Source organism: Chaetodon auriga, chromosome 10, assembly GCF_051107435.1.
Source record: "Chaetodon auriga isolate fChaAug3 chromosome 10, fChaAug3.hap1, whole genome shotgun sequence".
Taxonomy (NCBI): domain Eukaryota; kingdom Metazoa; phylum Chordata; class Actinopteri; order Chaetodontiformes; family Chaetodontidae; genus Chaetodon; species Chaetodon auriga.
Window position 1 is genome coordinate 22,633,492 of NC_135083.1, and position 21,763 is coordinate 22,655,254.

A 21,763-nucleotide genomic window follows, 5' to 3' on the forward strand; every position below is an offset into this window, starting at 1 on the left:
CTATGTCTGTTTCCATTGCTCTTTGTCACATCTTGCCTCAGCCCAGGGAAAACAGTTTTGGCATTTCCACTCAGGTATTTTTAAGCACAAATTGAATATGCACATAGAAATGAGTAAATGGAAAGGCAACTAATATTGTGTTTACAGCGTATTTGCATAGCCAAAAAATCTGTCTGATGCAGGTTTAAGTTCTGACACATTTGCATTATTTCACACTCACGACTGACAAGCAGGTGACTAGCTTTGAGCAAGCTTTCACTAGTTTGAAGTAAAACAAGTAAGTACGTCACACCACTTAAAAACGCTTTGAAATTCCTTAACCTGGGGCTGGTGGTCACGCTCCAGTCACAACTTCATGAGTGTCTGGTCTCTCTGGCTCTGTGCCAAACAACTGTTGGACAACTAGAGGTAATTTTAATGAAGCAGAACAAGCTGACAGAGAGAGAGAGAAAAATGGGACAAGTTATTGAATTCTTCTCACCATTCTGCCTTTTCTGTTAGTCACTGGTCGATGTTTACAATGACAAACATGTTAATGCAGAGAGATAGAACAAGGAAAGAAAGAAAAATATACAGAAAGACACAGGCAGAGACAATGGTGTCCAGTGTTGTTACTGATACCTATTAAGACAATGCATAGAGGATGTGATTTATCCAAAAGTTTACCATTTAGTAGTTGGCTGTTTGTCTGTGTGTGGTGGTCACAGGAGGGCTTGTCTTCAAGGTGAGTTTGAAGGTACGTTTCCTGAGGGAGATGAATGCTTAAACTGACAGTCCAGTCCTTTGCATATCACACTGGTTTGTTGCTCCTTTGACTCAAGGTTTGATTGACTGCACTTCTCAGTTGGTGGGTGTCAGTCATCTCAGAGACAAGTTGCCACCATCCCCACCATTATGTTGGATTGGTACATTTCGCTGACAATACTACTGTATGTTTACTCTGGGAACATGTTCACTGCAGACCCATTACTTCCACTTAAGTGCTTTTATATTGCAAAAGGCCCAGTGTGTAGGATTGAGTGGCCTCTAGCCATAAGGTTGCAGTTTGCTGTTTGGGGCTACTGTAGAAACACGGTGGTTCAACATGGCAGACTCTGTGGAAGAGAACCTGTACTCTCTGTAGATATAAAGAGCTCATTCTAAGGTAATGAAAATGCAACAATTCTTAATTTAACCTAAATATACACAAAGGAAACCATACAAATATCATATTTCATTTCTCCCAATAGATCTACCTAATTCTTACACACTCTACCTTTAAGTAAAGGCTCTGGGTACTTGTTCAGCAACCGTAAAGTGTCTTTCCAAACACAGTGTCCTTGGATGAATCCATTGACCTGGTTATCAACAGTTTTCATTGAAAAGTACTTTCTGTTTAAGTATGATTTCTACTCGTCTCAATGGATTTTGGCAAATAAGCAAGCCAAAACTCTTACTGAGGCCTGATGGTTATGTGGCTCCTGAAAATGGACTGACCACCTCAGGCACTTTTCCATGTCTTAACTGCATGAAATGTAATACTGTAATTCAGAGTCATGTTTTTGATTGAGATCTTTGTGTCCATAAACAAACACATCATTTGTGATAAGCTGTGACCAGCATGATACTAAATTAAACTCGCATGGGAGCAGAGCCCAGGATATGATGAGTGGCAAATCAGTGTTTTTCCAGCTGAGCCAGACTTGTGTGCAGTCAAGCTTTTCCATGGTGCAGATGATCAACAGTGACTTCTTTTAAGCGATGGTTGCAGCTAATAAACCTTCTCAGACACGTAGGAGACCGTTATGCCAGGGTGATCTTTGTAAATACACATGCCAAGGCCAATCAGGCTATTCCACATGAAAAGGAAACTGCAGAGTTCAAGTCAGTTTTGAAAATCTCACAGTTTCTTGTCAGCTACTGTTGTTCCATCCTCAGGAAGGTACTTTATGTCCACTCATTGTGTAGTGTCCTGTGGGAATTATGTAAGACGTGGGCTCTCTGAAACACATGAATAGCCAGATTGCTTAGAGAGGAGTCCATCCCCTCTTGCTGTCATACATTTGGCTCTCAGTTGGCTGGTTAGCTTCCCATTGTGGACATAAAGCAGAATTCTTCCTTCCTTCACGTGAGTGTATGTGTGTGTGCAGATGTACATACAGTATGCATATATTAACCAAACAGCCCATTTTGTAACATGTTTCTCCTGCTTGCAGCTGTGTGTGTGAATGAAGTACCCATTCCTGTATTGCACTCTCATGAAATGGAACTGTGCTGGCATTTCGCTGGACCCAAGAGACCCATCTCCGTGCACTGTACGGTTATGTGTGTGCGCATCAGCTCTGTTTGGATCATTAATAAGCTGCCAAGCCAAGCAGAGAACATTGTGTGCGTGAGATCTGGCCACCAAATGTAATTTTTTTTTTTTTAATAAGATCACAGATCAAACATGCTTTAAGGGAAAAAGGACATTGTGTAATGAAAAATATAGTTAGATTCAAAAGGATGTAGACAGCGGAGATTATAAAGCTCTATTGTATAAAATTAAAGCCACAATGTCCTTGTTTGATGCCAGTTTATCATTTTAAAGTAAATGGTGATTGCATTTACGTAAAGGCTATAGAATCATGAATAATCTGTGCTAAGATTGGTTCTGTCTGCAACCAGGTATGTTCTCCCAGGACATGAAGGCTGGCTGGTGATCCAGTCCAGCTGGCGCCACTTCTATTTGCTTTCACGTCACAATTCTAAATTAAATGAATGAAAGAACTCACACTTTTTCTTTGTTTGTTTGTGCAATGCAATACTCAGTTACTATGTGATTGGTCCATGTAAAATTAGGACATTTACTTTACCTCTTCAGCAAACATGCTTCTTTCTTCTCTCTTATTTCCAAAGTGGTGTTGATCGTTATCTTCATGGAAATTTGGAAACAAATGCAGTGTGTCCTGTGTGGTTGGTAGCTGCTGAGTTCTGAGAAAAGCGGAAAGTGATCAGATGTCTTGGCGACAGTGGTGCCAACAGTAATACCACTTGAAATGTTAGGAGAGGTTGAAAATTAGTCTGTTTCCGCTTAAATTTTTCTGACCTTCCCTCAAAATATTGACAAAGATTAAGTTGACAAGGCACGGACTCTACAGCCATGGTAGCAATTCTGTACACAGTGGTGTTTATGTTCACACTGACAACGCTAACATGCTGATATTAGGAAGGTATAATGATTTCTGTATTCAACATCCTTGATTAGCATTTTAGCAAGCTAACATTTGCTAATTAGCACAAAACATAAAGTACAGCCGAGGCTGAATGAGATTCCCACTGTCCCTACATCCAGTAGATGTTTAACTGGATAAGCTAAAACTTTAACTCTTGCAAAGTAGAGCTGAGGCTGATGGGAGTGTCATTAGTTTTGCAGGAAGGCTACTGAGTCATTAACCAATACCACAAATTGTAATTTTGACCTGATGATGGCAGTTAAGGTCAAGGGAGTGCAAAGTCAGAATTTATCCTTTGGGGACCATGAATGTGCTAAATTTTAGTTGTGGAGATACTTTATTCTGGACCAAAGCAGTGGACCAACAAAAAGAATGGCCACCCATAGATCCATACTGCTAGCGGGGCTAAGACATAATGTACTCAAACATATTTGATGGACCACAACTCTGCAATTTTGAGCACGCTAGGTGTCCAACAAACTATAAGAGTGGGGAGGAGACCATTGACTGCAGACAGCGAAGTAGCAGGATCCATTAAGTAAAAAAACAAACAAACAAACAAACAAGCAAACAAACAAATCCCCACAGCTTTTGAAGGTTTTTAAATTATTTTTTTTATTTTTTATTTTTTTTTACATAAATCCAAAACTGTAAAGCAACTTAGAAATTCAACCTGCTTGTCACTTTCAAATACTGATAGTATTGTAACAAGACATGCATCAAAGTTATTATTGTCTCAACATAAAACAGGCTCTAAAGGTAACACACACAAACTCTGACTTAGCAGATGTTGCCACATACTAGTTTCATGTGTTCGCTTTTATTCTTTCATCACCATTTTACTCTGTTCTCTCCCTCTGTCAAACACACACACACGTGTTCACTCACTCACACACACACACACACACTGGGCTGAAGTGAACTTGGCTGAGTGTTGTAAGCAGTTGCATAACAGTTATCATCTGATCCCACATGTCAAATCAGCACATGGGCTGTTGTAGTCTGCTGCAGGGTAACTTTCTTCTGACCTTCAGATTTGTGTACAGTATCTATTTCTCCTGCTCCCTCAAACATATTGACACACAGTGTGAAGACTACACAGAGCTGGTGGTCACTTAGCAACTTTTTAGGAACTGAAAAAACCCACCACCTTTTTTCTATTCCCACAATAAATATTTAGAGATAATTAAAGAAATACATCTTGTGTTTTAAAAATATTATACTCATAGAAATAGATTACCAAACCTCTGATAAACATGCAAGAGGCCCGTCTAGGGATTCAGTGAACAGGATGACAGTGTGTCATTGCACAATCGCTAAACTCTGTCTCACTAAGTGACAAATATCAGATGTTAAAGCTGCATTAATCTATTTCTGTCCACTGGGGGGCAGAGTATTACATAATCAAGCTGACAGGTACAAAGCCATATCATATCCTCAGCTCACACAGTTGTTTTGGCTTATGTGTTAGCAAAGTACTGCCTACCTGCCCATCCAGCAGACACAGAGGAACATTATCATCCTGTGGTTTGGGCTCCATGAGCTCCTGAGAGCAAGACTGAGTCTTCAGCTGCTAGATGCTTCATGTTCACCCGCCATTTTGTCTGCTTGTTGTTTGGGCAGGTTTTGTATGTTAACAACAGGTTTACTTACATCAAATTGTCGAAATGTGCATCAAAATAGCGTTAATGTAACCAGAATGTCATACACACAATGTCATAAACCTACCACTGGAAATATCACAGCCTACGGGGGCTGTCTCTCTGTTTATCTGTGGTTTAAGGTTTAAGACAGCTTTAAAACCTATTAGCTGACTAGAATCTGCCACGACCGAGAGCTCAGAGCACCGAGAGAGTGCTGGTGTTTAAACCGCCAGCACCGATACCAGAATCAGTGAACATGGCTATAGACTGACAGAGGCTGGTTTGATGCAGAAATAACAATACCAAGGAGTTTTATAATGGCACTGACAAGGACTTTGACTCCAGGGATGAGGAAGACATGCCAGGTAGGGACAGGAGAGCCATGAACCAGGAGAGCAGCTAGAAGAAGGTTGGTCATCACTAGCGTGGGAAAGTGATGTGTAGAGCTGGAGTATGTTCACATCTAACCAGAGAATCACACCAGAGTTTGTGATTGTTGTAAGAGTGGAAAGTCAGTTTTGGTGTGTTACCAGGTTGAATTTCAGATTTTCTTTTATCATGTATGTCTGTATAACAACACCTTAACAAGTGGCAAACTAATTTAAGTATATGATTACAGCTGTGTTTCACTTCTTCCTCAACTCATTTTTGATTCCAGAAACAGGGTTACTGACTATCTGACAATCATAACAGCCAAATAATGCACTGCCACAAGTACAGTGCCTTCAAGGAGGTCATGGAAACCAGTAACCAATTGTCAGACCACTTCCCACTGCAGTCATCTTAATGTCAGCTAATACTGTATACTTCACACATTATTGATGCTGCAGCAGATTGTAATGCAGGGGCCAATGTGCTGTGATAGGAAGAACATTTGAACTGAAATATTTAGAGCAATATAACTTAACCATCACAAGTGTAAGTAAATGGCAAATGGACTGCATTTAAAGAGTGCTCTGCCGACCACTCAAAGCACTTAACAACACATGCCACAGTCACACTCTGACAGCGTCTCGCACAAGGACAGTTTGACATATAGACTGGAGGAGCTGAGGTCGAACCACTGACCTTCTGATTAGGCAACAACCACTCTACAGCCAGTACACATATTCTGTCAGAGGTTTCAGATGGGTAAAAACTTAAAGTGATTCATTACTGGAACTAAATTCACTATCAGATTTGCATCAAGTCATAAGACTTCTGTCATGGGTGAGAATTTAGCTAGGCCCCTTCTAAACTGCAGCTAAGCTAGTCAGGTGCTAAATGACAGCCCCAGTTTTTCCAATGCTATTTGTTTCTCCAGTTCCCCTGTGAGATAACATTTATTACAAGCTGGCTCAGAAAACATGTCAAGAGATTTGCTTCAAGCAAACCATATGGTACGTAGCTCAGCAGCACACAGTGGTTTGGATCATGTGCTGTGAAGGTGCTAATGATGCAATCGGAAAAGATCATGCAGGTTGGATGTCAGCTGGAAAAGGAGAAAAGGCTGAGCGCATGGGTCAGCTTTTATAGTCTGGGAGCCCAGGTGAAGCAGATGAGCTGACGAGCCTCCGCTGTCGGCCAACTGATCCTTCGCTAAACCCCTCCTGTGAACAGCAACTGCCCAATCATAGCTTAATTCCTTTAACTATGCATCGGCAGGTGTGTCAAGCTTTGCATTTCTCCACATGTTGATGCAGTGTGTGTGTGACACCGTAAGACGAGTGATACTCAGTATCTCAAGAGTTTGGAGGATGAAGTCTTTTTGTCGTCTTTCAAGAACTTCAAACACAAGAGCAAACATGAGGAATGGACTAAATTAAAGCTGAGCTTAATGTATGTTGATAGTAGTGTCAATATGCATACTTGCATGTAAAGTTACCAGTATGGTATTAGACTGTGATTTGATTCTGCTGTTGTATGTTCACACATGTTCAGACTGGCAATACTAAGCAATCAGTGTTAAAGTATGCCTTGGTATTTGGTATCCAGTAATATAAGTAACCTAGATTTTTTTCATTTTTCAGAAAGTCTGAGACCCAGGGACATCAACAGGAAAAGGACCCTCAGTGCTAAACCTGAGATGAGCGGCCCACAGAGTGCAGTTCAGATGCAGATGTGTTGAATTAAATCCTCCTGTTTCATCCCAGAATGCCTCAGAATCCCACGCTGGCTCATAAATCAACATGATCTATATCCAAAACAGACATCACACAGACAGACACGGCTTGCTTCTCTGTTAGCTGCTATCTCTTTCTTACCTCTCTGCTTTTTTACACAATGACTCAGCAAACATTCTCAGAACCAGGAAACATCCAAAGCCTGTCTTTAAAATGTTGTGAAGAAGGGGGAGTAAGTGGTGGGGAGAGAAAGAAAGAGCCTGGATAAAGGCAGACCAGAGAATGGGGGTATAATTTCCATGCAAATTTGCCATGTGGTACAAATCTTACTCTGACATTTCTCCTGTTTCCCAGCTGTATGTTGCTTATGCAACTTTACGGGAACCAACGTCTTTGTCTCTCTCTAAGCTGCATACAAAAAGTGCAAAGACTATATATTCGAATGAGTCACTTAACCTTACTTTTCTTTATGGTATTTTTAGAAGTTCATCATGAAAAAAAGAGCAGTAATAGCTGAAAGCTGCAATCTTTTTGTCATCACTGACAGTTATGGAGTTGCACAGAAGTAATTTCAGTTTCGAGAAAATGCAACACATGACATTGTGGGACCGTTAACAGAAAGTGGTGTGTGTTACGGAAACAATTTTTGTTTTCCATTTGGATTTCTGAGGGCACTTAAAAATGCAAAAGGAATTTCATATATATAAAGCCACATCATTGTCCCCTCATGAAGTTGATGTGTCTAAAATTTTACTTTAAATCAAACAGTTGCTTGTTTTCACATCCAGCAGATCCGGAGCAACATTTGCTTTCACTTGCTTCAGGACACTTGATGAACGTCCAACATTCAGTCTCCTTTTAGCCCTGTTTTGGTGGCCACCAGCTCCTGGGGCAAGTATTAATGTCAGTGACCATCGCTAAAGAGTTAAAATGCATCCGCTCTCTTCTATGTGACTGTAAATCTACACTGTCACTTTGTCACAGTGCTGCTGTGGCTTAGTTGTTTTACTGTCTGTCTAGTAAACAGGAGGTCATGGGTTTGAATCCTCATGGTTTCTATTCATTGTTAATTAGATAGTTTACTGTCTACTGTGAAATCCTGACATTGTTCTTTGTTGCAGTTCAGTTCCAATGGGAGTTAATCACTGGGTGCCGCTTAGTAATAGGTAGAGTATATTTCATATATTACAGCAAGTCTATGGAACTTTTGAAAGAAGACAGAGCGCATTCATTTTTATTGTGAAGGAAAAGTTTAGCTCCTAAGATACAAGACTCTCGGTGGCTCAGTTCAATATATTTACATTTTTTGCAGCTTTAGTCTTACTTGGTCTGGTATGACAAGGAGCTTGTGGTGGATGATGTTAGCAAACTTTACATAGATATTACTGAGTCAGTTTCCTGACTTTGTCACTTCTCTTCATTTGTGCCATTGCTGTGCTACAATAAAGCATTTTCCATTATCCACAAATTATCACTTGAGGCAATGGTGGTCACTGTTCAGCTAAAGTTCGTCTCATTCTACTAAGCTAATTTTTTGGTGGTCTGGGGTGCTTGTTGTGGTTTGTAGTATAAAAGCATTTGCCTGTCATGTCATCCTTTGAAAGCAATGTGGGAAAAAAAGAGACAGTGGTTACTTGAGAGATGAAAGCTGAGAATGACTGTTGGCCTTTTGAATAGTAATAGAAAAACAATAGAAAACATATCTTTGGTTTTGGGAATTTTTTTTTTATTGTAAATGTGTTTCACGTAAGAACAAAAGCAAAAATATAAGATCTGAAGCAACTCCTTCTTCGTAATGTGTTTACAGAGCACATAACATACTCATCACATGTTTCATAATACATTATGTCATTATGCAATGAGCACCTGACAAAGTGGGTTGTTACGAAATATTACGAAATGCATGAGGGAAATGTATGATAAATTCTGAGCCATGGATGTATTATGAAACTTTTCATGAGCCTTGTAATAATGTGCTGTGTAAAAACCTGACAAAAAAAGCAAGTTACCACATTTTTCACTATAAATTTGAATTATCGCGCTATGTACACTTTCTTTACAGAGTTTAAAAAAATCTTTCACAATCACAAGAAATCACTAGAAGAATTTTTCAGTTGTCCATTCAGATGCATTTACAGTATTTACATACATTCGTGGGCTCATATATGACACCCATTCAGAAAAATGTTTCCTCTGATTGTATGGAAGGAATGGCTGACATAGATAACACACTTCCTCCATACAGTGTCTCATTCAGGTGCTGTGTACCGAACTCTCAAAACGGTGGTCAATCATCGTAGGTTTCAGCAAATCAAACATTTTAAAAACAACTCAACTCCAATTCACACAAACATTCCTTTCTTCAAACTTTTTCAGTCCTGAATGTTGTCAACTGATCCTCATCTTTATGGCACAGGAAACCATCTCTGGACTCGGTGCAGTTGGCATTTTGTGTCTCTCCCATGACTCATTTGGTTTAATTCAACTGAGATGCCGAACGACACACACGAAAGCAAGATATACAGGTATGTGTAATACGACAAAAAAAAGCAAAAAGGTCACTGTTCCCTTACAGTACAAGACAAAGGCATCTCAATCTATGGCAAGAGATTTGATATGTTTAAGGTCAGGGACAGAAAAAAGTGTTTTATAAATGATTGATGAATATGCTGTAACAAGTTAGATTAGGGGAAAACCAAAGTACATGACAAGGATTCTAAAATTTTTCCCTGTGAATTAATCATGTGATGCTGCACATTCCAGTCTCCACAAAAAAAAAATCCAGTTCAATTTGATTTGCAAATCATTTAATTTTTCATTTTCTGTAATTCACTTTTGGAAGGAAGAGGAAAACAAACTTGATTTGGCAAGAGAAGAGGCTTCACTGGCAGCTAACAGAGCCATATTTTACCTGATGACTCTTTAAGACAGGAACAAAGTATTTACATTAAAGCGAATCCACGTAACTTTTGCAAAAGACTGAATAAAACAATCAATTCAACACTTTCAGGTGTGTGGATGCCACAGCCTAACTTATGGTGGCTAACATTAGCTAACTTCTTGCTAACATTTTCTGACTCTTCCTTACTTGCGCTACTGTCATGCTACGTTTTACCATTCATCACTATTCTGTCCATTGGAAAAAGCTACACAGGCTCACTTTAATGCATTTATTTTGGTGGTCTGGGCTCAATTCTTTGTTTGATTTTGCTGCATAATTCCAGTCTTTAAAAAAAAAAGAAAAGAAAACAAAGAAATACTTACATTTCATACGGAAATCTTTTTCACTTCATTTGAAAATTCGTCTGTATTGAAATGAATCAGTGGAAAGAAGAGGCAAAAAAGAGGCTTGATTTAGCAGGAAAGGAGGCAAGACATTCAATATGTCCACGACCAGTGTGAGTATGTGTTCACCCGACTCACACTGACACCAGCCTTTCCTTCGCTTCCTCTCAACGATGTGAATTTACCATCTTGCATTATTTTGTGTAGTTTTTCACAGCAGTGACATGAAGTAAATAAAGTGACATAAAGTAATAAATGATATGGCATCACATAACAACATCACAAACCCAGAAAACAATATCATTCGCTAAAGAAAGAACAACAGACATGCTTCTGTAAATACTTGTTTTCAACCTTGGCTTGAAATATGTGGTGTTGGATGGAGCTGCACCCTAAATTCATTTTGATCCAAAAAGGCCGTAAAAGTGACACGCTGATAAACAGTCTCTTGACCAGATGAGTCAAAAAGGTGTTACAGAGTCAAGTCAGAACACAATACAGCTACAAAAATACTCAAAACACTTTGTTTGGGCAGACAACCAGAAATTTCATGTGTGCCAGTGCAAATTACATAGTGACATGATCTTTGTTGGTGAGCAGTAATTCAACATGAACTTGAGCTTTGTTATTGTGTTTGAGGTTTCTACAGTGTTTTTTTTTTTGTTTTTTTTTTAACAACCCTGTAACGAGACTCAAAGGCAACAAACTTCTTCAAAGCTAAAGGAATGTTGATGCATCATCTCCAGAAAGAATCAAGCCAAGGCCCCAGTCGTTCCCAATATCCAGGAAGCTCTTGTAGTTGGACAGCAAGTAGAAAAAGAAAAAAAAAACCTCATCAACATGAAGCAATGACTTTGCTAATATTACTTTTAAACAACATTTGGCTCTCGGAAGGTAAAAAACCTGGCTGTTTTAAATAGTATCAGACCCCTTACTGATGCAACTTTTATGGATATCAGGCTTTTGACTACAATAATAACAACACATACCTCAAAGTGTAAAAATACTCTGAATAGCAAATTTCTTCAAATTAGATTAGCTAAAATATTTGAGCAAGACAAAAAAAAAAAAAAAGTTGTAATATACAAGAAGCTTATTCCACCTGTGAGGGTGTTGTGTCAAGTAACAGTTTTCTGCTTTAGTTCAGTTTTTACAGTCTTTTCCTCGCCACCCAATAAATTATCACAGTACCACGAATGTACGTCACGCGTACATATTTGAGCATAAACACACGCACAAGCTACAGAGTCCTGCACAGACTCCTTTAAAAGGTGTCTGGACTTTCACCCCCCCCCTCCTATGTGTTTCGTCACACACAAACACATGAACGCAGCCCCCTCCTCCTACCCCCCTTTCTGCTTAGCGTCAGTCTGTCAGAGTGGGGTCAGAGGAGTCAGTTTGCAGAGCGTCCTGTCCTGCTGCTTCGTGGAAAGCGGTGGACTTTGAGGTGTTTCGACAGGTGATCGCTGCGGGCAAACTTCTTCTCGCAGACGATGCACTGGTATGGTTTCACTCCGGAGTGGGAACGCCGGTGTCGGGACAGCTCGTCGGACCGGGAGAACCTGCCAGGAGGAAACCCAGGATGCGACTGATCAAACATACTGCATTTTTCCAGAAAATGAAGCATTTCTTTAGCAGTACTCCGCCACTAATTTCTTCAGTTTTTGGCCTTGTGTTCACAGTTAGTCAACAGTCAGCAATGTGAAACGCTGAAATTTCAAAATAGAGAAGTGTCATTTTGAAACACTTCTGTGCAGAAGTTAACCAATCTGTTTGTATAAAGCCCCTCAACAGTGGATGAAACCATGCTTCAAGCTACTAAATAACATAAAAGCAAGTTGTTTGTTGGAGGGTAATCTGAGAGGTGTGACACTATACATGTATATTGCCCTGCATCTTCTCTGTGAAGTTAAAGAGCCTTTCCATATTTAGCTCAACACATGAGCGCTGCAAATCCATGCTCAGTTTATTCCTGGCCTGCTCTGCTCCGGTCTCTATGGGCTCCGGCAGCGTGGATATCTGACAGTGTAGGGTTAAGTAGATGATAGAGGAGTGCCAACTATATATATATGTACAGATATATATATATGTGTGTGTGTGTGTGTGTATGTATGTGTGTCTGCATATATTAGTAAAGCTGTTAAGATCAGATTAATCCGTAACACAGATTGATTTACCGCTACATTTCCAGTAGCAGCAGCAGTGGCAGGCTGAAGGCGATAATTCACAGAGGTGTAAACGTCACTCACAGTTATTTCAAACCATTTCCACTCTAGACATGGATTACACAACCAGCCTATTCATCATTTTAATGGCCCACTAATAAAAAGAAGATAACTGACAGAGCTTATAAAGCTAAGCTGTGGCATCTGAAAGGCTAAGAACCTTAAAACAAAGAGACTTTGCATTTGGTTGATTGTTTGATATAGAGATCTTTTTAACCTGTGTTTCTACAATGAATTTTGACTTGGTGTATTGCCACAGAATATCTGGTTCAAGTCCAATGATGGTTACACTTAGATTTAAACTACATCTGAGCTGACTTTATAGTTGCTAGCTGCTTCTGTCTGTGTTTCACAGTTTCAGGTGATGATGTTATCACAGGAGCTCAGAATACTCCAACTAACATGATGAGTTTACATCCATGCTATCGGCCCTGTAAGACTATATTTAGACACAACTAAATGCTGTTGTCAACATACAAACCTGCTCACAACAATGCTAACATGCTAAGCAGATGAAATATTTACAATGTTCGTCATCTTAGTGCAGCAGGTACGCATGCTGACATTTGCTAATTAGCACTAAACACTAGCACACAAAGTACAGATGAGGCTGTATTTGATCATAAATAAAGTATTATGCACTTGCACTAGATAAAGATATCACCAGGCTTTTTACAATTCATCCCGATACAGAAATGAATGTTGTAACAGATTTCATGGCAATTGATCCAACAGTTTTAGAGACACTTCACTAAAAGCTACGACCATAGCATCAATGCAATCTGTTCCATACTTATATTGAATCCACTGCACATATAATTATATGGTATGCTATAAGGATATATTGCTAATTATAATCAATATAATCATTATAATCCATTTATTGCTGGTCTTTGGGCCAATCAACAGCAACTATGCATGCACTGCAAGAGATGTTCACACTTGGGGCAGTGGAATAAGCTGAAAACACAACACTGACATATTATCACCTCATAAAGTTGATATGGCAAATCTTGCCTATTATACATCCCGCAGACGCAGAGCAACCTCAGTATCCATTTGGAGTTGTGTTTCTTGCCTGAGCTAACTCTGCTTTTGGCTTGGTTTTCATTAGCTCATAAAAAATGTCTGACTGTTTAACTGCTTAATGCTCCACATTGTTCACCAGCTAGCTCCTAACTTTGTCTGTTTGGTGCTGGGCAGGTAGTGTAAAGTTGGTTTATCGAAGCTTTTTGGTGAAAACAGCTGTATGCTGCAGCTGGAGACATGGTTGAAGAGAGTACTGGGACTGAACCAAGGCAGTCAAGTTGCACAAAGTAAAGACAATGAACTGAAAGGTGCTCAGATGAACATTACCTTTGGGCTCATCGCAATAGTCATTTGATCTATTCCTAATATAAAAACATTAAAAACTGCCTCCCACTTCAGCCTCTTTATCCTCTGTACTTTGTGTGACTGTATGTTTACATTACACCCTAAAGCTGTACAATCTCAGCTTCAAGCTGGGGCATGATACAAACCATGTACAGCTATTCTACTGACTCAAACTGGGCCTGAGCCCAAATACAACATAGTGCACCGGGGAGGATCTTTCAACAGAACATGCATTTAGAACTTATGCAAATAGACAGCCTGATTGTTCTTCAAGTGTTTTTTTTTACATACATTGATCATGTGCCAGTTCTTTCTCATAGCCTCACCATCTGTCTCTCTCAAACTCAGGCCCTCTCTTGCTATAGCTCCTCCTCTATTTCTTTCCTCCTAATCTAACTTGTGTAAGGTTTCTCTGCTCCATACATTCCAGGGAGGGTGGGTGAGGTCACTGAGTTTATAGGGTGGAAGGCACTTGTGTGGATCACTTCAGGACTGTGGGTTTTGCACCTTAAGCCCTCTGGGCGGCTTGGTGTGTCTGCAGCACAGCGCATAGTGTACATATTAGTGTGGGCGCTGTGGGAAACACATATGCAGGCTTTGTTCTAGCTTGTCTCTCAACTCTGCTCAGCAGCCAATAGAGCATAATGAGAACAGCTGAGAAAGGTGGGGCGGTTAGGTTGGTTACGCACCTGGAAAATTACAGTAACAGAGATCTTGGCATGCACATATACTGTACAGAGTTTTGTCTATCTGTCAATTTTATTTTCCTTGTCTCTTTTTGTTTAGTTTAACCTGTCAGCTAGGAGACTTTAGTCTCCCATCACGGTGCTTATGAGTAGCTCAATTTCAACTCTGTGTGAGTTGAAAGGGAAATTGCATTAATGCATGACAGCACTAATGAATGACAGACGTTTGCCTCCTACATGAAAAGCTATATACAAGCAACCATAAAACCTCCTTTGAGTGCTTTCCTCAATTGTTCTTCAGCAGTACACTGAATCCTTTGTAGATCCACAAAGACTTTTTTAAAGGTGACCCCAACCTCGCTGACTTCCCTGCACAGGTCAGAGGATAGAAGGATGTAGTTTCCTAGGAAGACTGATAATATACTGATCATACTGGACGGAAAGTAAAGTCAGAGCTTTCTCTTTACCTGTCCTTTGAGCTCCAACGCCAAATCAAACTCTGATAGCTCTGCCACTGCCTGACAACATTGTTTTGTTGTGACGATGAATGCATCAGCTGACAAGGACAACAAGCCACTGGCCTGATGACAGATGCCAAGTACACACACGTCACGGTGTTATTACAGCAAACTGTTTGGGTTGGAGCCATCTATGGCTGACAGTCTCCATGCAGGTCTAAGCTGAAAATACTGCATGCATGTGTGTGTTGCCCGCATATGCACCTTTAAGTGTTTACATGTGACTTTCTGTGCATCCAGATCTGTACATGAGCATAACCATAAACTACAGCCAGACAGAAAGGGGGGGCAAAGGAAGGCAAAGGAAGAAATATAATTTTCAGAGTTATACGTAGGAGTCCAGCCAATGAAATACCACTACCCTCTGATTTAGAGGAGCCAGCACATGGATCCGTTCTAAGGTTGCAGAGGGTAAGAGGTACCTGACTCCCAAGCTAACCTCCATTTCCTGGCCCAGATGGAAAGGAGCAAGGAAAGGGCAACTGTATAATAGAGTATACTGCTGCTGTCAGCTAAAGACTGCAGAGGGAGGACTGGGGGTATTATGTTTACTTCAGTTAAAGAAATGCATGGTCCCTGATGCCTGCAGTGCATAAAAATGTATTATATGTATCCATGTGTGTGTGTGCCAAACCAATAAAGTGATGCTGCATTCAAGAATAATACCACATTCGCAGTGACTGCAGTCCTCTCGAATCAGCATGTTTGTGTTTGGATACGGTCGCTCCTGGTCACTCCACTTTTTACTCCTGTCACATTGCAAGATTTATGTGTATGAAGTATATAAGATATCCAATTTTGTCTAAATTATTTTCTTGCATGTGTTTCTAGTATGTAAGTATTTGAAGATGCCCAAGTTAAGTAGACTTCTGAGATGCACAAAGCCAAATTAAAGGTATAGTCCGGGTGGAAATCCTCCTACCAGGACCTCAAATTCACTAACGTGTAATATTTTGTTTATTACAAACACAAGCAGAAGTGTAAAAACAATAAGTTACGGTTTTACAGAAAGTCATGGGTGTCAATGGCTTCTGCCTGGCAACCTCACTGTGAAAGCAAGACACAAGAATGGTATCAATCTTCTCATTTGACTTTCTGTAAGAATGCAAATAAACATATTTCCCATAATGTCAAACCATACCACTATCCCTTAAATGATCAGCAGCATCGCCTCGACGCCATGACACAGACACAGAAAGTGTGTGCTACAACAGCCTGATGACACCACCTTTTTTTCTCCAGAATAAGTTGATATTACAGAATATGCTTAGTTGTATTGTCAGATATGGAGGTTCTTAAATAACTGCAGGTGCAGTACTGCCTCCTCACAGAGTGTGGTGTTGCAGGGATACTGATGAAGCATGTGCCAGAAGTGTCTGCTGTGCCGGGCCAAAATGATCTGATTGACTCTGTGTCACACACACACACACACACACACACACACACACACACACACACAGCACATTTACATTACTTTCCTTACTGTGACTGAATATGAATTCTAACCTCACCCTAAACTCAAATACTTAACACAGTTCAACCTGAAGTATAAGAATTTAACCCTGCCTCCGTCCATGTGTGGAAACACACACACGAGTTTGCATGACTCTATATGCACCCTTGAGCAATAACTATATATATGGAGGCGGAATTCATTGACCAACAGGTCAAAAGTTGGCATTTGTACTTTGGTTAGATTGAATAGCAAAAGCAATGATTACAGGACAGAAAGTCTATCTGCATCTGTTAGTGACCAGGGAGTCTTTAAAAATGTATCACGGATTGAAGATGAATTCTGGGTACCATGAGAGCTTGTCTAAAGGGAAAACTTTGAACTTGATTGTGCAATAATCCTGCATATCTCCACTACATTAACATGTTTGTGTGAAGTGGTTGTAGACAGTGAGTAAACAAGTGGAATAACTGGCAAGGGGCAAAGTCTGCATGTAGGGAACTTCAAAAGGCACTTTATCTAATCTACAACTATACCATGGTACAAAAATACACAGATAGTGGACACACACAGCCAGTGTGTAAAATCCAACAAATTATAACCTTCTTGAATGTAGTTTACCTGAGGATGAGCCCCTGAGCCTGCCATCCATACACTAACATCTAAACTGAGCTTCATCGTATATTTAACACATATTTATGTCTCCTATAAAACAATATTTTGGTTCTCTGTGGTGACATCAAAGACTATGGGATACTGTGGACCTTCCAAAATGTTTAACATACAAACAATAAAACAGTTCCATCTGATTGCACTTGATGGATTAATATCTGTACTTCATTGAACAGTCTCACAGTCTTCTTTAATCTGTGATAACCCTACAATAAAAAGCACCTTCATCACTGTTCTTTACATGACAAACTAATGTACAGCACTCTGTAAATCTCCCCCAAGTCTATACACATTCAGAAAAGTCAGTTTTCAAGAGTTATCTTCAAGCGTCTGTAATGTTCGTGAGACCACATCGGACGATAATAACCCTTGTTACTGTAATATCTTAATATCTGTAGTGTAAATACAAACACACTCCAAATGATTTACATATACATTTAGCTGAACCATATATATATATATGTATATATAATTTGTCTTCATTTATCACTTCTCCCAGCTCAGTGATTCATCTATTTGTGTCATTATATTCTATATAATAACACTTCGTTCTACTCACCTCCAACCACAGCCGGGCCACGTGCAGGCGAATGGCTTCTCCCCTGTGTGCCTCCTCAGATGGGCTTTAAGGTGGCTGCTCTTGGTGTACATCTTATTACAGCCGGGAAATGAGCACTTGTGCATTTTAATAAGGTCGGCTACTGCACTCTTCTGGTACCTCTGACCTCCCGTGAGGACCCCTGCAGCTGAACCTCCACCTAACCCACCTTCCCCAAGCCCAATTGGTTTTGCGGCAATGGGCACTGGAGCGATCCGGACAAATTTGGATGAAACAGAGCTTTTGTTTTTGCTTGCGCCAGTCGTGTTTGCTGTTGAAAGTAGCTGAGGCACCAAGGCAAAGGTCTGCCCCTGGATGTTGACCAGGAGTTGAGCGATTTTGATATCCGACGTTGTCTGTGATTCGGTGTTCTGGGTTTGGGTTTGCTGGGTTACAGCATCTGATATGGCACTAAGATTGGGTTCTTGTTTGATCTGTATGGGCTGGATTTGTAGGATGACAGGCACACTGGTACCCTCTGATGAGGCTGGTGGTGAACCACAGTCCTCCTGTTTGATCTCATCAACTTCATTTCTCGTGGAAGCATAACTAGTTATACAACCAACATCCACTGCTGATGGTGAGCTGTCCATGTCAGATGCACATGGCGTGTGTTTGGTCTCTGTGTAGGAGGCAAGTGGAGAATGAGCCACAGGCACAGTCTGATCTGAGTTCTGTGACACTGAAATGAGCTCTCCTGCTAATGTCCTTGAACTTTCCGCCTCAGCATCCTCTGATGTTGTCGACATCCCCTCGTCGCTCCCCTCCTCTTCTTTCTCCATTGCCACCACCATGTTCTCCTCCAGGAACTCCTCAATCTCCTCGAGGGTGGGCTGAAAGAGGAGCGCAGCAGGATCCTGCAGTTCTTCCAGGAAGACAGGGAACTCGTAACAGTCCTCTTTCGTCTGCTGCTGTAGGAGAGTCAGCCGCTGCTCCCTCTTGGACTCCCAGGCCAGGCCCATGGGTAAAAGGGGGGCAGATGAGGAGGAAGAAGAGGCTGGGGAGGATAGGGATAGAGAGGAAGATTGGAAAGAAGAATGACAGCTGCTGCTGGCATTAGAGCTTAATGAGGTGGTGAGGGAGGCCTGTGAGAGGAGAAGGTCCAGCAGGCTGTCTTGACTCTCGCCTCCTGAGGAGCTACAGCTCCCACTGCTCCTGCTGCTCCTGCTGTCATAGTTGGTGTCGAGAACGTGCCGCAACGTCGGCGACGAGGACTCAGGGCTGGAGCAGAGGGAGGAACGAGGGCTGGAGGAGTCACTGAGGTCATCCTCAGAGAGGCGAGGGGATGAGGAGAGTGTCACCCCTTGGTATGGGTGGTGGTGATGATCATAAATGCATGCATCAGTTACCATGATACCCGGCAGCACGCCACCATTGGCGTGGCGACAGAGGCAGTTGTAGTCAGAGCCCGGGGAGCCGGTATAATACAGGAAGGTCTCCTCACCAAGTGACAAATGATCCACCATTCCTGTGCGGATGAATGGCAGCTGGACTCTGCTGTGCTCTAAGGATCAAGCTGTTCTGCTGGAGATCGGCTGAATGTTAATGAAAAACTTCTTCTTCCTGCAAAACACAAACGAGTGTGATCATCAGTTATGATAGTGAAAGAACCTGCTTTTTTGTATAAAATGAGATATTGACCATGTAGAGACACCTACTCTGTATTTGATTTTGATCAAATTTTAATTGACTCTGACTTTCTAGTTAACAAATTCATGTAAAACAAAAACAGCGTGAGAATACACTGACACTCTGAAGGCAGTTTGACTTTTGGTTAATGTTTTACAAGACATGCTTCAAGTTTATACCGTATGAAAATAAGTAAACCGGCAGACTGAAAATTATTATTATAATTTAGTCTCTATGTGCTGCTTGTTCAAGAGGTCTGCAGCTGATGGTGCTTCAAAAGGAAAGTCAACCACGTGTGAAGGAAGTGGAATTTGAAGACTGTGTGTGTGTGTGTGAGCTCTGCAGCTGCTGCTTCAGACTTCACGCTGACCATGTGGAATCAGGGGTTCCCATTTCTCACCACATCTAACATTAAAGCCACATGGTTCTGCTGTCATTCAGTGACGTGCTTGCTTTTAACTTCTCTGCAGTGGTACTTATCACACAGATTAGTCTGACCGGCAAAACAATTGCAAAGCTACAGGGGAGTTACCAAGTTACACTTAGAGCAGAGAGGTAATGTCAGTGGTTGACAGGGTGGTATTTTCTCAGTCGAAGATCAGCAGATTTCAATGGGATGATGAGTGAAGGATTTAGTGTCTATTTTTATCCACCAAATACACACACAATGCACCACATCTACATTTACATGGATTAAAAATGCTAGACATTATCAAATGGCCTTAAATGCAATGAGTGGCTTATGATGATTAAACATGACGTTGAAATCCCCTTTCAAACCTTAAAAGGCCACATGTGTATTTTGCACTAGACTGAAAACATTGATTGTGCGCCCTCTTCTGTGGAGCTAAAAAAGCAGCCTTTTGCTAAGTGTGGAGACCTCCAGAGGTCCTCGCTGAGACATCTGCTGCTCCCTGGAAGCGATTTGTGATTTTGAATTACATTATTACTTCATTGACTTTGAGTCACAATCGCAGGACAGTAAAGGCGATTGTTCTTCTGATGTCCCACTGCTGTTGTGCCCCAGCTTCACTTGGTTATGTAATAGTGAGCTAACCTCAAAATTCGACTCAGATATAGTAGCTAATGTGATAACATCATATGACATCGAGGGGCTGGGGGTTGCTGCCGCTGTGCCGAGGCCATACCTCATGGAAAAACTTTGGGAAGAGAGTTTGGAACATCTTGGCTTGGCCAAGTCTTAAGTCATCTGCCCTATAGTAACCCTGCAACCCGTGAAACATCAAAAAGGCTTTGACAGCATGCGCTCCTGGTTTTCACCACGCTGCATGAATAATCAGTTATGGGATTTATGGCGTGTTTAACCCCCCAGGCTGTGACAGTTATGCAGATCTCAGAGAAAAAAAAAACAAAAAAACAAAAACATGATATACACATTAACTCAGCAATGTCGCATGTGTGATACGCGTCCAAGGAAGGATTTTACACATATTTCTTATTATCATGGGGGCAGCAGAATAATGCATGAAGCATACAGTGTCGCTTAAACTCACATATGTAGTATAGATACCAAATGCTTGTCCATTCACTCAGCAGAGCTGCTTGTTTGCATGCTTCCTACTGTACTCCACAGTGAGAGCCAGAAAACACACGGGCATAAATAAACACTTTTCAAATCACACCAGCGTCCTGTCTTCTCATGCACTCACCTCTACATGTGAGGACTCCAAAATTCCGCTCCGCTGCTCCGAGCGCTCTTTTCTTGAAAGTAGCTGTCAGTGCGTAATAGTGCGTAATGGCAATACAACTCCACGACACGGTCTCTGCATAGCTGTACGCCTCCTCTCTCTCTCTCTCTCTCTCTCTCTCTCTCTCTCTGTCTCTCTCTCTCTCTCCCTGTCTATCTCTCGCTCTCTCTCACACGCACACGCACGAGCACGCACGCAGTATTACTCTCTCCAGAGAGCTGGTAGTTCGCTTAGCCGTCACATGATCGAAGCAGGGTATGTTATATCTCCCAGTCAAATGAGGGGGTCGGCTCATGAAGGCTCGCCTGCTCGGCGCGCCGCAATTGGCTCTCGGTCGAGAGAGGGAGGCCTCAGGGTTTGGCGTCAATGGAGAGAGGGAGTGTGTGTGAGCGTGTGTGTGAGAGTGAGACCAGATCGTAAAATCACTTTCATGCCCCTACAATAACTATAAAGACTGATGGAGGGGTTTTTTTTGTTCTTTTTCTTTTTTTACACGATGTTGTTAACTCATTATTTACATTTTTTTGCATCAGGGCTGCCAGTGAGTGTGTTTTGTGTGATTATAATGCCCTGTGGTATAATATTTCTATGATTTTCAAAACAGGGTTTACGATAGTTTTCTGATCATCCAGTCATGCAATATTGATCTACAGGACTAAATCTCTTTTCACATTA

At 41.2% G+C, this 21,763-nt stretch overlaps 1 protein-coding gene across 1 annotated transcript; it reads right to left on the minus strand.

Annotated features, from left to right (window-relative positions):
* Window positions 1-10,897: 10,897 nt before the first annotated feature.
* Window positions 10,898-21,424, minus strand: LOC143327702 (Krueppel-like factor 15). The gene is made up of 3 exons (XM_076742191.1): window positions 21,050-21,424; window positions 17,712-19,313; window positions 10,898-11,786 (listed from the first exon to the last, which is right to left on the minus strand). The coding sequence occupies exons 2-3, from the start codon at window positions 19,214-19,216 to the stop codon at window positions 11,618-11,620; spliced, it is 1,674 nt and encodes a 557-aa protein (XP_076598306.1). The 5' UTR covers window positions 19,217-19,313; window positions 21,050-21,424; the 3' UTR covers window positions 10,898-11,617.
* Between the last annotated feature and the right edge of the window lie 339 nt (window positions 21,425-21,763).

What these genes read in the sequence shown, in the direction of transcription:
- LOC143327702 (XM_076742191.1), bottom strand. Translation starts at nt 19,216, where the DNA reads ATGGTGGATCATTTGTCACTTGGTGAGGAGACCTTCCTGTATTATACC. An exon ending in TGGCCCGGCTGTGGTTGGAG is followed by an intron (nt 11,787 to 17,711) that starts GTGAGTAGAACG and finishes TCCTCCTGGCAG; the next exon opens with GTTCTCCCGGTCCGACGAGC.